Genomic DNA, 15,418 nt, shown 5'->3' on the forward strand with positions numbered 1-15,418 from the left:
CTCTACGCCTACAACTGCTTCAACATTTCCATGAAGACCCATTAGCTGGTCATTTGGGCAGGTTCAAAACCTACAAGCGGTTGCAAGCGTTACTGTACTGGCCACACCTGAGCATGGATGTGAAGTCACACATCCGAAATTGTCAGGTTTGTCAAATGTACAAACCAGAAGGTAGAAAGCCTGCTGGCAAGTTGCAGCAAACAGTGGTTACCCGACCTTGGGAAATGTTAGGAGTGGATTTGATGGGTCCATTTCCTAGAAGCTCCAATCAGAATGTGTACATGCTTGTTTTTGTTGATTATTATTCAAAGTGGGTGGAGCTCTTTTCCCTGCATCAGGCCACAGCGAGGACCGTCTCTAACATTCTTACGAAAGAGATCCTGACTCGCTGGGGAGTGCCTGATTACATCCTGTCTGATCGAGGTTCCCAATTTGTCTCTGATCTCTTTGAGGAGACCTGCCAAAGATGGAACCTGAGACAGAAGTTGACCACGGCCTATCACCCACAGACCAATCTCACTGAGAGAGTAAATCGAACCTTGAAGACAATGATTGCTTCCTATGTAGGGACCCAGCACAAACACTGGGACAAGCACCTTCACGAGTTTCGATTTGCCCTGAATTCTGCTGTGCAAGAGTCCACTGGAGTCACACCTGCAGAGCTGAACCTAAGTCGTCCTCTCCGAGGACCCTTGGATATGGTGCTACAGCCCCAGCAGCTTACTCCAGACGCTGCTTGCTATGACCAGGTAGGCCATCTCCTTGACTTGAGAGCTCTTGTCTCAAAGAACATGATCCAGGCTCGACTCAAGTAGAAGAGAAATTATGATAAGAACAGACGAGACATGCAGTTCCAGCTTCGTGATCGGGTGTGGCTTCGCTCTCATCCTTACTCGAAAGCTGAACAATTCTTCTCGGCCAAGCTCGCTCCTAAATGGCAAGGACCATATAGGATTGTGGAGCAGATGGGCCCTTTGAACTACCGAGTGGTGAAAGAGGACACAGGTGAAGATATGCGCATTGTCCATGTCTCACGCCTTAAGGCCTGTTACCCCTCGGCTGAGGAATTGGAGGCGATTGAGCGCCGCAAGGTCCTGGATATCTTTGAAGAGGATAGTGAGGAGACTTTTCTCAGATTCCCAGACCCAGAAATCTCACACCTTAAGGCCTGTGACCCCTCAGCTGAGGAGCGTGAGCTCCAAAAAGTAATGAATATTTTTGTAGAGGAAAGTGATGAGGAGACCTTTCTCGGTTTCCCCGACCAAGATGTGCCTTCCAGGGCAATGGTCGGCTTTTTCCAGGGGAGGGGGTGTGTGACGGCCCTGAATTTTTCTGAACCGTCTCAGTGCAGCTCCTTCCAATAGGGCGCTTTCCCTTTAATTCCCAATTAAATAGCCAGCATCAGCTGCGCGAAAGTGGGGGGTTGTGATGGAGACGTGACTGCGGATGTGTTCAACCCTCAGTTCCCGAAGCTTCTCTATTCCGTTTGTTTTGTTGCCGTTAAACGTGTGTTTTGTAGCCTAAGAGAGTTTACCCAGGATCGGATCCACTCTGCGTCCGTGGACTACACCTCTCCGTTGCCTTTCTCCGCTGGAGATCTATTGGCGGATTGGATTGTCTGACTGACCGACTGACTACAACCTTTTTGTATATGGTATTTCATTTGTTTTGATGTGAGGTATACTGTGATGATTTATGTAGTTAGTTGTAGTTGAGGACTTAGTAAGAGTTGATACGCTTTAAAGTTCTGTGGTAAAATTATTGTTATATTGATTGTATGTTTAGTACTGGGTTTACGCTACACTGAATGAACGGACAAACATCGCGTGACAAAAGTCACTTGAGTTCACTGAACTCCTTTACCGGGCTGGACTCTTTTTAGGCCCGAGGTACAGGACATTTCTGGAGGAACCAGAACTCATTGTGATATTATTATATGTGTGTGTGTAATCATTGTTGTTTCTAATACAACCCACGCAACAGAATATAGTTGTTTTTGAAGTTCTTTCCAATGTTTTAAGGGTTTATGAAAAGTTTATTTCCATCCTGACTTTTACATAAGTCCTTTGTATTGGTGTAGACTTGACGGACCAGATGGGACTCATTCCCACCCAAACTAAAAGGAGAAACCAATGGTTTCTCTGGTAGGCACAACCTACCTGGCACCCCTATAAATAATAACCTCAAGTCAAAACCGTTACATAAAAAATGGCACCCCAGATGGGACAGCTAAACATTGAGAACTAACCAAAGCAAATATTTTGTGTGGAATTAAAACAATGGATTCACCCCAAGATAATGTGCTCATCCATGTCATACCTGTCAATGGGAATACACAGGGCCATTCTGACCATCAAGCTGACAATACAAATCATAATGTGAATGGAGATAATGGAGTTGATTTGGGCCAGAGCCCTGGGAATCTGAATGCTCGGCCTGAGCCACAGGCCACAGGAGGTCTAACCAGTTACTCACTTATTGACATGGATCTGTGTGGAAGTACTGAGCTAGCCCTCCCTCTGACACCCAACCTTCCTCCATTGTCTGGTTTATCTCCATAGGTTGTAGTCTTACAACTTCAAGGTGACATCCTTGATATTCGTCAGACTCAACAACATCTCCAAACTCTTATCCACCATAATTTCCAATGTCTGAGGGAAGAGCAACAACAGAGTGCCATGGAATTCAAAAACTCACTGAGCACTCTAACCCACACGCGGACAGAGCTCAGTGAGAGTGGAAGACGGGAAATTACTGGTGCCATGGACAGGCAGTTTGACTACCAACGAAACCAACTCACTGCCACTCTCCAATGGTGCCTGCAACATCACCACACTGAGGTCCTCAAGGACGTTAATTCTGTTTTTTCTCCCATGGTTAACACTGTAGGCCACTTGCAGACAGAACTCTCTAATTGTGTTAAAATGTTGGATGACGTGTCTGTGGACATGGCCTCCATTAGGCACAACTCCTTACACAGAGTTGCTCTGGTGTCCACTTCTGTTCAGACCACTGAGGGCCAAGCTGGCACCTCTGAACAGCCAAGACCAGGCCATGCTACAGCCACCCCTTGCAGGATGCAATCCACCATGCATCCTGGTGTTCATTTTCATAGTCCGATAACGCCCTCCCCCTCTACTTCCTCAATCCCTCCTAGCTCGTTTGTTCATGGTGATTTGAGTAGACGTCATGTGGGGGCGATGCCCATTAAATTGCAATTTCCCACCTTTGGGAAAAAAGATGACAGTCCTGATCCGATAATGTATCTAGAAAGATGTAGTGACTTTCTTGCCCTCAATCCCCTGGCTGACGAAGAACTCCTTGCCACATTGAGGAATGTGTTGCATGGAACAGCTCGAGACTGGTGGGATGTGGCACGTCTCACCACTACCTCCTGGGCTGACTTTGAGGCCAAGTTTTCCTCTGCATTTCTGTCTGAGGACTACACCGATGAGCTGGCAGACAGAGTCAGAAATCGAGTACAAAGAGAGAAAGAGAGTATCTGTGATTTTGCATACAGTTACCACTCCCTGTGCAGAAGGTGGAAACCTGGCATTGAGGAGGAAGAGGTCATTAAATTGATCTTGAAGAACATCAACCCACTACTAGCCAGTCAACTCCGAGAACGAGTCACCACTGTCGATGGACTGGTTCGCTTGGGACAGCAGTTTGAGAAGGACAGAGAATGCCAACAGCAATATGAACAGAGAAAGAAACAGACACCCAAACAGTTACCCAAGACAGACCATCAACAACAGCCAGAGTCTCCAGCCAAGACCCCTCTCATGTTTTGTTGGAGATGTAGCCAAAAGGGACATTCTTCAGCTACATGTCCAAGACCGTATCAAGTAAACCCTTCCAGACAGCACAAATCACAACAGGCCAACACACCTAACTCTCTTCGCAGGAATGACCGTCCTTCTCTGGGTGCTTTAACCAGAGCTGAAACCCCAAGAGTCACTGCCTACGCCCCCCCATCGACATCCCCTTCCTTTCAGTTAATACCGCACCAATCAGAAGCTAAAAAGTTACATGATTGGGGTTCAAATGTGGCACTCTTCTCTGCCGTTGCTCCGGTACCACTAACCCTTGATAATCCTTCTGATGATCTCATTTTACAGGCTGTGAGAAGAGCTCAGCTGGAACAGCCAGAGGAGTTAAGGCTGTTGGAGCAGCTGCAGAATAATGCTGATGTATGTACTTCAAAGCTAGGACGCACCGGGCTCCTGAAGCACAAAATATTCCTTACACAGGAAATGCCGATCAAGCAAAAGCCATATCGTTTGTCCCCAGCGAAGCTAATCATCCAAAAGGGACTCATAAATGATATGTTAACCCAATATATAATAGAACGTTCCTCCTCTCCCTGGGCTGCTCCTGTTGTCCTCATCCCAAAAAAGACTGGTGGTCTTAGATTTTGTGTGGACTATAGGAAGACCAACAATGTTTCCCAGACTGATGCCTATCCTCTTCCCACCATCCATGAGATCCTGGAGTCATTGTCTGGCGCTGTTGTGTTCACTACCCTTGACCTCAATAGTGGTTATTGGCAGGTTGAGATGGACCAGGAAAGCAAGGACAAGACTGCTTTTGTCTGTGCTGAGGGCTTGTTTTCCTTTAATTAAGGTGATGCCCTTTGGATTAAAGAATGCCCCTGCCACTTTCCAAAGACTCATGGAGATTGCGTTAGGTGAGCTCAAAGGGAAGATCTGTTTCGTCTACCTGGACGATATAATTATCTACTCTCAGAACAGAGAAAGACACTTTCAAGATCTTCAAGCAGTGTTGGACAAGCTAAGAGAAGCTGGTCTGACCTTAAAATATGAAGAAGAGCAACTTCTGCCAAACCTCCCTGAAGTTCCTTGGCCATATTGTGTCTTTCGACGGCATTCATGTGGATCCTGAAAAGACAAAGGCTGTACAAGACTTCCCTGTGCCAACCACACTCAAGGCCCTTCAACGGTTCCTTGGGATGGCTGGATGGTACCATCGGTTTGTGTCGAACTTCTCCCAGGTGGCAGAACCCCTCAACGCGTTGAAGCGAAAAGGAGTGAAATTCCAATGGACGGCAGAGTGCCAGACCTCCTTTGAAACCCTGAAACGACACCTTGTCACCCCTCCCATTTTAGGACATCCCAACTTTGATTGCCCTTTTGTTGTTTACACTGATGCAAGTGATGTTGGACTTGGTGCTGTCCTAGTCCAACAGACTGGACTTGGCACTGAAGAAGTGCTAGCGTTCGCCAGTCGGACATTGAATGGAGCAGAACGGAACTACTCCACAACAGAGCAAGAGTGCCTTGCAGTGGTCTGGGCTTTGGAAAAGTGGAGGTACTACCTGGAGGGAAGACACTTCACTGTGGTCACTGACCATTCCTCCCTTGTGTGGGTGTTCAAGACCAACAAACCAAGCACCAGACTCATAAGATGGGCTCTACGGTTGCAAGAGTTCACCTTTGCAGTGGAATACCGGAAAGGAAAATACAACACTGTTCCAGATGCCTTGTCCAGAGCTCCTGCTTGTGATAACGGTGGCCCTCATCTTACATGTGCTACTGTCCTGTCAAGCAGTCGGCTTTTTCCAGGGGAGGGGGTGTGTGACGGCCCTGAATTTTTCTGAACCGTCTCAGTGCAGCTCCTTCCAATAGGGCGCTTTCCCTTTAATTCCCAATTAAATAGCCAGCATCAGCTGCACGAAAGTGGGGTTGTGAAGGAGACGTGCATGAGGATGTGTTCAACCCTCAGTTCCGAAGCTTCTCTATTCCGTTTGTTTTGTTGCCGTTAAACGTGTGTTTTGTAGCCTAAGAGAGTTTACCCAGGATCGGATCCACTCTTTGCGTCCCTGGACTACACCTCTCCGTTCTTCGTGGCCTTTCTCCGCTGGAGATCTATTGGCGGAATGGATTGTCTGACTGACCGACTGACTACCACCTTTTTGTATACGGTATTTCATTTGTTTGGATGTGATGTATACTGTGATTTAGGTAGTTAGTTGTAGTTGAGGACTTAATTAAGAGTTGATCCGCTTTAAAGTTCTGTGGTAAAGTAATTGTTATATTGATTGTATGTTTAGTACTGGGTTTACGCTACACTGAATGAACGGACAAACATCGCGTGACAAAAGTCACTTGAGTTCACTGAACTCCTTTACCGGGCTGGACTCTTTTTAGGCACGAGGTACAGGACATTTCTGGAGGAACCAGAACTCATTGTGATATTATTATATATGTGTGTGTGTGTAATCATTGTTGTTGCTAATACAACCCACGCAACAGAATATAGTTGTTTTTGAAGTTCTTTCCAATGTTTTAAGGGTTTATGAAAAGTTTATTTCCATCCTGACTTTTACATAAGTCCTTTGTATTGGTGTAGACTTGACGGACCAGATGGGACTCATTCCCACCCAAACTAAAAGGAGAAACCAATGTTTTCTCTGGTAGGCACAACCTACCTGGCACCCCTATAAATAATAACCTCAAGTCAAAACCGTTACAAACTACTCATTCTACGTTTCTTTCTTTTCTTTTTACTATTTTCTACATTGTAGAATAATAGTGAAGACATCAAAACTATGAAAAAACACATGGTATCATGTAGTAACCAAAAAAGTGTTAAGAAAATCAAAATATATTTGATATTCTTCAAAGTAGCCACCCTTTGCCTTGATGACAGCCTTGCACACTCTTGGCATTCTCTCAACCAGCTTCACCTGGAATGTTTTTCCAACAATCTTGAAGGAGTTCCCACATACACTACCATTCAAAAGTTTGGGGTCACTTAGAAATGTCCTTGTTTTTGAAAGAAAAGCAACATTTGTTGTCCATTAAAATAACATAAAATTGATCAGAAATACAGCGTAGACATTTAATTTTTTTTAATGACTTTTGAAGCTGGAAACAGCTGATTTTTAATGGAATATCTACATAGGCCCATTATCGGCAACCATCACTCCTGTGTTCCAATGGCACATTGTGTTAGCTAATCCAAGTTTATAATTTTAAAAGGCTAATTGATCATTAGAAAACCATTTTTCAATAGTTTGCATAGCTGAAAACTGTTCTGATTTAAAGAAGCAATAAAACTGTCCTTTAGACTAATTGAGTATCTGGAGCATCAGCATTTGTGGATTTGATTTACAGGCTCAAAGTGGCCAGAAACAAATAACTTTCTTCTGAAACTCGTCAGTCTATTCTTGTTCTGAGAAATGAAGGCTATTCCATGCGAGAAATTTTCAAGAAACTGTAGATCCCGTGCAATGCTGTGTACTACTCCCTTCACAGAACAGTGCAAACTGTCACTAACCAGAATAGAAAGACGGGTGGGAGGCCACGGTGCACAACTGAGCAAGAGGACAAGTACATTAGTGTCTAGTTTGAGAAACAGACCCCTCACAAGTCCTTAACTGGCAGCTTCATTAAATAGTACGCGCAAAACCACCAGTCTCAACGTCAGTGAAGAGGTGACTCCGGGATGCTGGCCTTCAAGGCAGAGTTGCAAAGAAAAAGCCTTTTCTCAGACTGTCCAATTAAAAAGAAAAGATTAAGATGGGCAAAATAATACTGGACAGAGGAACTCTGCCTAGAAGGCCAGCATCCCGGAGTTGCCTCTTCACTGTTGACATTGAGACTGGTATTTTGCAGGTACTATTTAATGAAGCTGCCAGTGAAACATATGTTTCTCAATTGTCTGTAATATGTTCCGGGATTCATCCAATGGCTTTGAGGAGTATACCACCTCCGTCATCAGCTTCATCAATAAGTGCATTGACGACGTCATCCCCACAGTGACCGTACATACATATCTCAACCAGAAGCCATGGACTACAGGCAACATCCGCATCGAGCTAAAGGCTCGAGCTGCCGCTTACAAGGAGTGTGACACTAATCCGGACGCTTATAAGAAATCCCGCTACACCCTCAGTAAAACCATTTAAACAGGCAGTGTCAATACAGGATTAAGATTGAATCCTACTACACCGGCTTTGACGCTCATCGGATGTGGCAGGGTTTGAAAACTATTACAGAGTACAAAGGGAAATCCAGCCACGAGCTGCCCAGTGACGTGAGCCTACCAGATGAGCTAAATGCCTTTCATGCTCGCTACGAGGCAAGCAACACTGAAGCATGCTCTCGGTAGCCGATGTGCAAGACCTTTACAGGTCAACATTCACAAAGCCACGGGCCGGACAGATTACCAGGACGTGTACTCAAATCATGTGCGGACCAACTTGCAAGTGTCTTCACTGACATTTTCATCTTCTCCCTGACAGAGTCTGTAATACCTACATGTTTCAAGCAGACCGTCATAGTCCCTGTGCCCAAGGAAGCGAAGGTAACCTGCCTAGAATGATTACCGCCCCGTAGCACTCACGTCGGTAGCCATGAAGTGCTTTGAAAGACGTTAACATTTTAAATCTATACAAACTCAGTCAGCTTAATCCAACGTTTTTTTTTATACAACCAGCAGGCACTATTTAAGACGACTCTGCTTGAGTTGTTAAGTGTTGGGATGACTATAACGGTATGCATTTTAAGGCTCACATCAGCAGCATCATCCCGGATACACTAGACCAGGTATTCTCAAACTGGGGTACGCGAAATGCCGTCGGGAGTACGCCAAATAAAACTGATTCACGTTTAAAAAATAGTGTATAGATTTTTTTTCTTCATTATTCACATTTTCAAACAGTCCATTTATAGTTTCCAACGGGGCTATACATTTGGGTTAGAGTTGTTTTTTTTTCTTCGACTGAGTAGGCTCATTTCACTGCCAAAAATAAAATTAAACCATCTAGTGTTCAGCGAAATAACAACAATGTCAAATAAGGGTAGCCTAGTCAATTAATTAACATCCAATCACATTAACCGTTACTCTCTCGCGGAAATTCCACTAACGGTCCATATGTAGCCAAACTTAGCTGCTGTTCATGTTGATATCTGTACTTGTGGTGCAAAAGCCATGACAGGGAGACGTAGTGGAGTGGTAACACCCATGCAAGCAGTTGGTCCCGACGCCACTTGGGTACACTGTAGCATCCACCGAGAGGTTCTTGCTGCCAAGGGAATGCCAGGGAACAGCTTGTTTTGGACACTACAGTGGAAAATGGTGGAAGGTTCCTGAACTATTTTCTGCACTATGAAATGATATGGGCAGCGACCATGTAACGCTTTTACAACATACAGAAGTGATCTGGTTATCAAGGGGCAAAGTATTGACACATTTTTTTTAAATTGAGAGACGAGCATAATGTTTTCTTTGCTGACCATAATTTCCACTTGGCTGACCGCTTGCATGAGTTTCTGACACGACTGGCCTATCTGGGTGATGTTTTTTCTCGTCTGAATGATCTGAATCTAGGATTACTGTGACTCTCCGCAACTTTATTCAATGTGCGGGACAAAATTGAGCCTATGATTAAGAAGTTGGAGCTCTTCTCTGTTTGCATTAACAAGGACAACACACAGGTCTTTCCATCATTGTATGATTTATTTTTTTGTGGTCAAATGAACTCAAGCTTACGGACAATGTCAAATGTGATATAGCGAAGCACCTGAGTGAGTTTGTTGCGCAATTACGCAGGTAAAGCCACTTTCTACCACTCTAAATTCCAAGCTTCTGCCTCTAACCCTAGGAAGCTCTTTGCCACCTTCTCCTCCCTCCTGAATCCCCCCTCCTCCCTCTCTGCAGATGACTTCGTCAACCATTTTGAAAAGAAGGTCGAAGACATCTGATCCTCGTTTGCTAAGTCAAACGACACCGCTGGTTCTGCTCACTCTGCCCTACCCTGTGCTCTGACCTCTTTCTCCCCTCTCTCTCCAGATGAAATCTCGCGTCTTGTGACGGCCGGCCGCCCAACAACCTGCCCGCTTGACCCTATCCCCTCCTCTATTCTCCAGACCATTTCCGGAGACCTTCTCCCTTACCTCACCTCGCTCATCAACTCATCCCTGACCGCTGGCTACGTCCCTTCCGTCTTCAAGAGAGCGAGAGTTGCACCCCTTCTGAAAAAACCTACACTCGATCCCTCCGATGTCAACAACTACAGACCAGTATCCCTTCTTTCTTTTCTCTCCAAAACTCTTCAACGTGCCGTCCTTGGCCAGCTCTCCCGCTATCTCTCTCAGAATGACCTTCTTGATCCAAATCAGTCAGGTTTCAAGACTAGTCATTCAACTGAGACTGCTCTTCTCTGTATCACGGAGGCGCTCCGCACCGCTAAAGCTAACTCTCTTTCCTCTGCTCTCATCCTTCTAGACCTATCGGCTGCCTTCGATACTGTGAACCATCAGATCCTCCTCTCCACCCTCTCCGAGTTGGGCATCTCCGGCGCGGCCCACGCTTGGATTGCGTCCTACCTGACAGGTCGCTCCTACCAGGTGGCGTGGCAAGAATCTGTCTCCTCACCACGCGCTCTCACCACTGGTGTCCCCCAGGGCTCTGTTCTAGGCCCTCTCCTATTCTCGCTATACACCAAGTCACTTGGCTCTGTCATAACCTCACATGGTCTCTCCTATCATTGCTATGCAGATGACACACAATTAATCTTCTCCTTTCCCCCTTCTGATGACCAGGTGGCGAATCACATCTCTGCATGTCTGGCAGACATATCAGTGTGGATGACGGATCACCACCTCAAGCTGAACCTCGGCAAGACTGAGCTGCTCTTCCTCCCGGGGAAGGACTGCCCGTTCCATGATCTCGCCATCACGGTTGACAACTCCATTGTGTCCTCCTCCCAGAGCGCTAAGAACCTTGGCGTGATCCTGGACAACACCCTGTCGTTCTCAACTAACATCAAGGCGGTGGCCCGTTCCTGTACGGTTCATGCTCTACAACATCCGCAGAGTACGACCCTGCTTCACACAGGAAGCGGCGCAGGTCCTAATCCAGGCACTTGTCATCTCCCGTCTGGACTACTGCAACTCGCTGTTGGCTGGGCTCCCTGCCTGTGCCATTAAACCCCTACAATTCATCCAGAACGCCGCAGCCCGTCTGGTGTTCAACCTTCCCAAGTTCTCTCACGTCACCCCGCTCCTCCGCTCTCTCCACTGGCTTCCAGTTGAAGCTCGCATCCGCTACAAGACCATGGTGCTTGCCTACGGAGCTGTGAGGGGAACGGCACCTCAGTACCTCCAGGCTCTGATCAGGCCCTACACCCAAACAAGGGCACTGCGTGCATCCACCTCTGGCCTGCTCGCCTCCCTACCACTGAGGAAGTACAGTTCCCGCTCAGCCCAGTCAAAACTGTTCGCTGCTCTGGCCCCCAATGGTGGAACAAACTCCTCACGACGCCAGGACAGCGGAGTCAATCACCACCTTCCGGAGACACCTGAAACCCCACCTCTTTAAGGAATACCTAGGATAGGATAAGTAATCCTTCTCACCCCCCTTTTAAGATTTAGATGCACTATTGTAAAGTGACTGTTCCACTGGATGTCATAAGGTGAATGCACCAATTTGTAAGTCGCTCTGGATAAGAGCGTCTGCTAAATGACTTAAATGTAATGTAAATGTAAAATGATTTAAAACAATACAACTCAACATTGCAGAGTTATGTGCATCCTTTCAAGCATACCCTTCTCATTAACCTGTGGTGAGTTATTCACAATTTTCAATGAACAAATAAGGTTTTATATGTAAGATGGTTAAATAAAGAGCAAAATTATTGATTATTATATGTGCCCTGGTCCTATAAGAGCTCTTTGTCCCACGAGCCAGGTTGTGCCTCCCACCACACAAACTCTCACTCATTCTTATGTTTAATAAATGTATCGTATAGTATGTGTGGGAGGCTTACAATAATGGCAAAAAACATTTGAGAGTGCGCTGACCCTGGTGCTAGAGGAGGTTAAATATTTGAAGGGATACAGGACTATAAAAAGTTTGGAAACCGCTGCCCTAGACCAACTCTAATTCGCATACCGCCCCAACAGATCCACAGATGACGCAATGTCAATCGCACTCTACAATGCCCTTTCCCACCTGGACAAAAGGAACACCTATGTGAGAATGACTACAGCTCAGCGTTCAACACCATAGTGCTCACAAAGCTCATCACTAAGCTAAGGATCCTGGAACTAAACACCTACCTCTGCAACTGGACTTCCTGACGGGCCGCCCCCAGGTGGTAAGGGCAGGCAACAACACATCTGCCACGCTGATCCTCAACACTGGGGTCTCTCAGGAGTGCGTGCTTAGTCCCCTCCTGTACTCCGTTCACCCACGACTCCCAACACCACTATTACGTTTGCTGACGACACTACAGTGGTAGGTCTGATTACCGATAACGATGAGGGCCTATAGGGAGGAGGTCAGAGACCTGGCAGTGTGGTGCCAGGATAACAACCTCTCCCTCAATGTGAGCAAGACAAAGGAGCTGATCGTCAACTACAAGAAAAGGCAGGCCGAACAGGCCCCTATTAAAATCGACAGGGCTGTAGTGGAGCGGGTCGAGAGTTTCAAGTTCCTTGGAGTCCACATCAGCAACATGTTGATCATGGTCCAGAAACACCAAGACAATCGTGAAGAGGGCACGACAACAACTTTTCCCCCTTAGGAGTCTGAAAAGATTTGGCATGGGTCCGCAGATCCTCAAAATTCTACAGCTGCACCATCGAGAGCATCCTGACTGGTTGCATCACCACCTGGTATGGCAACTGTTCGGCATCTGACCGTAAGGCGCTACAGAAGGTAGTACATATGGCCCATTACGTCACTGGGGCCGAGCTTCCTGCCATCCAGGACCTATATACTAGGCAGTGTCAGAGGAAAGCCTCAAAATTGTCAGACTCCAGTCACCCAAGTCATAGACAGTTCTCTCTGCTACAACACAGCAAGCGGTACTGGAGCCTGGACTAATTAACAGCTTCTACCTCCAAGCCATAAGACTACTGAACAATTAATCAAATGGCCACCTGGACTATTTACACCCCCCACAACCATTTTGTTTTTTACACTATTGCTACTCGCTGTTTAATCTATGCATAGTCACTTTACCACTACCTACATGTACAAGTTACCAATTGACCAATTACCAATCTACTAATCTGTATCCCCGCTCATTGACTCGGTACTGGTACCCTCTGTGTATAGCCTCGTTATTTTGTTACTTTTTTATAATTTTTTACTTTAGTTTATTTGGTAAATATTTTCTTAACCAACAATGCAGTTCAAGAAAGAGTTAAGGGCTTGTAAGTAAGCGTTTCACAGTAAGGTTGTATTCGGCGCATGTGACAAAGTTTGATTTGAATGAGTAGGTGTGTCCAAACTTTTGACTGGTACTGTACGTAGACACCCTAACACACAACTAGTACAGGAAGATCGCTATCGATCACCAATAATCGTTCTCTGGAGTTGGCTCGGCCGGATTCTGACTTGATGATTACTGAAAGTTTATTTATGCTTATTTTTCTGTTCTTCCCCCTCTAGCTGCTTTGGGCCCACCATCCAGGGTTGAGCTGGCTCCTGTAGGGAACCTGCTGGACGTGACCATCTCTGACCCCCTGACCAGCACCCAGGGCTCCATGAAGGAACACGTCCTCTCCCTGTACTACCACATCCTGTACTGGAGCCTGTCTGATGACCCTCGGGTACTGTCATTTCTTACTAGCACTGACTTTTCTGATAGCTACTTATTGGTGGAAAATGTACTGTTGTTGATATGTGGTGGCTCACCTAGCTACCTTAAAATGGATGCACTAAGTAACTACTAAATGACAAAAATGTGAATGTTACTTTTTTTGGTTTCTAGCTGAAACTAGGACAGATTCATAATTTTTTTGGAACAACTAGAAATCCTCAGAGAGAAGTTTTTAAAATACCTTTATTTCTCCAACTCACACTTCCCTTTTCTATGTTTTCTTAAGGCACCTGGGCCTCCCCTCAGTAAGCGTGTGACTGCTATAAAACCCCACACACCAGAAGCCACAACATGTAACACTCTAAACCGCAACCTTAAAAAGAACACACCTGTGTTCCTACTCTGGTTTTCTATGCAGGGTTTCTATGTAGGTTGTCTATGTAACGCAACACAATAATAGACCTTTCAGACTTATGGAATGTGGCGCCTTGAAAGCGCTACGGCATGTGTGTTTGTCTGAAAGGGTACACTACAGCTTTTTAAATGCCGCAACGAAACCTTTTCTGGAGGTAGTTTCGAAGCGCCATTGAAAACAGGAATTTAACTTGTCTGTTAAGGAATGACGGGACTAACATCAATTTCTAGGCAACCAGAACTGTCAATCAAATGAGCATCAGCATCATCTGGGTATGTGTGCAACAAAAGTTCAACGTTCACCTTCCGCTACCATTTCCGTCAAGCCGTCTATACATAGTTTGTCGGGTACGTTGGATGAATCCAACGTCTGCACCACACAGAACGTACTGCAACTGCCTCTGCAACGCAATGCTGTGAGGCAAACGCAGTGTTCCATTGGAACTGAATGTACTTCTGGTGTACAAAAATGCAATGATGCTGTCGGTGTGGTCGAGGTGTGAGAAAAGTTCTTTGAAGCTCATAAAATATGACTTACCAATACATTTTGTAGGGGGGAAAAAAACTATTTCTACCCTACCATAAAAACAGCACATCAATGAGCAACATTTTATTGTTTTCAGGGAAACAATACCAAACATTCTATGCTGGAGCAGAATTCTGTCTGAAAAGGTACATCAGGTTATCAATTGTTGCTATCGACCTGTTACTGTAGTGGCATCCTATGTAAGGGACTGTGCACTTGAGGTGTGTGGCCACTTGGAAACACCAGTTAGACCTCTCACTCAAACCCTTGTAATTTGTTTGTCTTATGTTGCACCTACCTCACATTTTCCAGGAATATTGGCCCAACGTGGTCCGGGTTAGGGAAGTGTTTGGCCGGGGGGGCTTTACTTGGCTCCTTGATGCTATAGCGACTCCTTGTGGCGGGCTGGGCACTTGCAGGCTGACTTCAGTCGTCAGTTGAACGGTGTGTCCTCGACACATTGGTGCAGTGGGTGTTTAGAAGCGCGGTTTGGCGGGTCATGTTTCGGAGGACGCATGACTCAACCTTCGCCTCTCCCGAGCCCGTTGGGAAGTTGCAGCGATGAAACAAGATTGTAATTGGATCAGTTGTGTACTCATGGTTATGCATATACTTTTCATATTTCTTCTGTACGATTTCAATTTAGCCCTATCCATATAGGACAATCCCCACGAGTGCGAATGGTTGAATATTTAAAAAAGTATTTATTCTAAAAAGTAAAGCCAACACGTTTCAGGGTTTTTATTCTGTTCGATATCGGACAGGGCATTCAAATGCGCATCAGATTGAATGCAAAGCTCTTATTACGTATTCTCTGTAACTCCCCCAGGGCTTCAACATCAATTGTATCTGCTCTTCTGCAGCCATTCCACTTACTTGATTTAATCTAGTACTAGCAT

At 45.7% G+C, this 15,418-nt stretch overlaps 1 protein-coding gene across 1 annotated transcript in view; it reads left to right on the forward strand.

Moving 5' to 3' along the window:
- Window positions 1–15,418, forward strand: part of LOC118386068 (interferon alpha/beta receptor 1a-like) — a 36,949-nt gene that overhangs the window by 12,293 nt on the left and 9,238 nt on the right. The window contains exon 4 of the mRNA XM_035773465.2: window positions 13,429–13,589. Coding sequence (XP_035629358.2) covers window positions 13,429–13,589 — 161 coding nt within the window. The remainder of the gene's footprint in view (window positions 1–13,428; window positions 13,590–15,418) is intronic.

Source organism: Oncorhynchus keta, chromosome 7 (genome assembly GCF_023373465.1).
Source record: "Oncorhynchus keta strain PuntledgeMale-10-30-2019 chromosome 7, Oket_V2, whole genome shotgun sequence".
Lineage (NCBI taxonomy): Eukaryota > Metazoa > Chordata > Actinopteri > Salmoniformes > Salmonidae > Oncorhynchus > Oncorhynchus keta.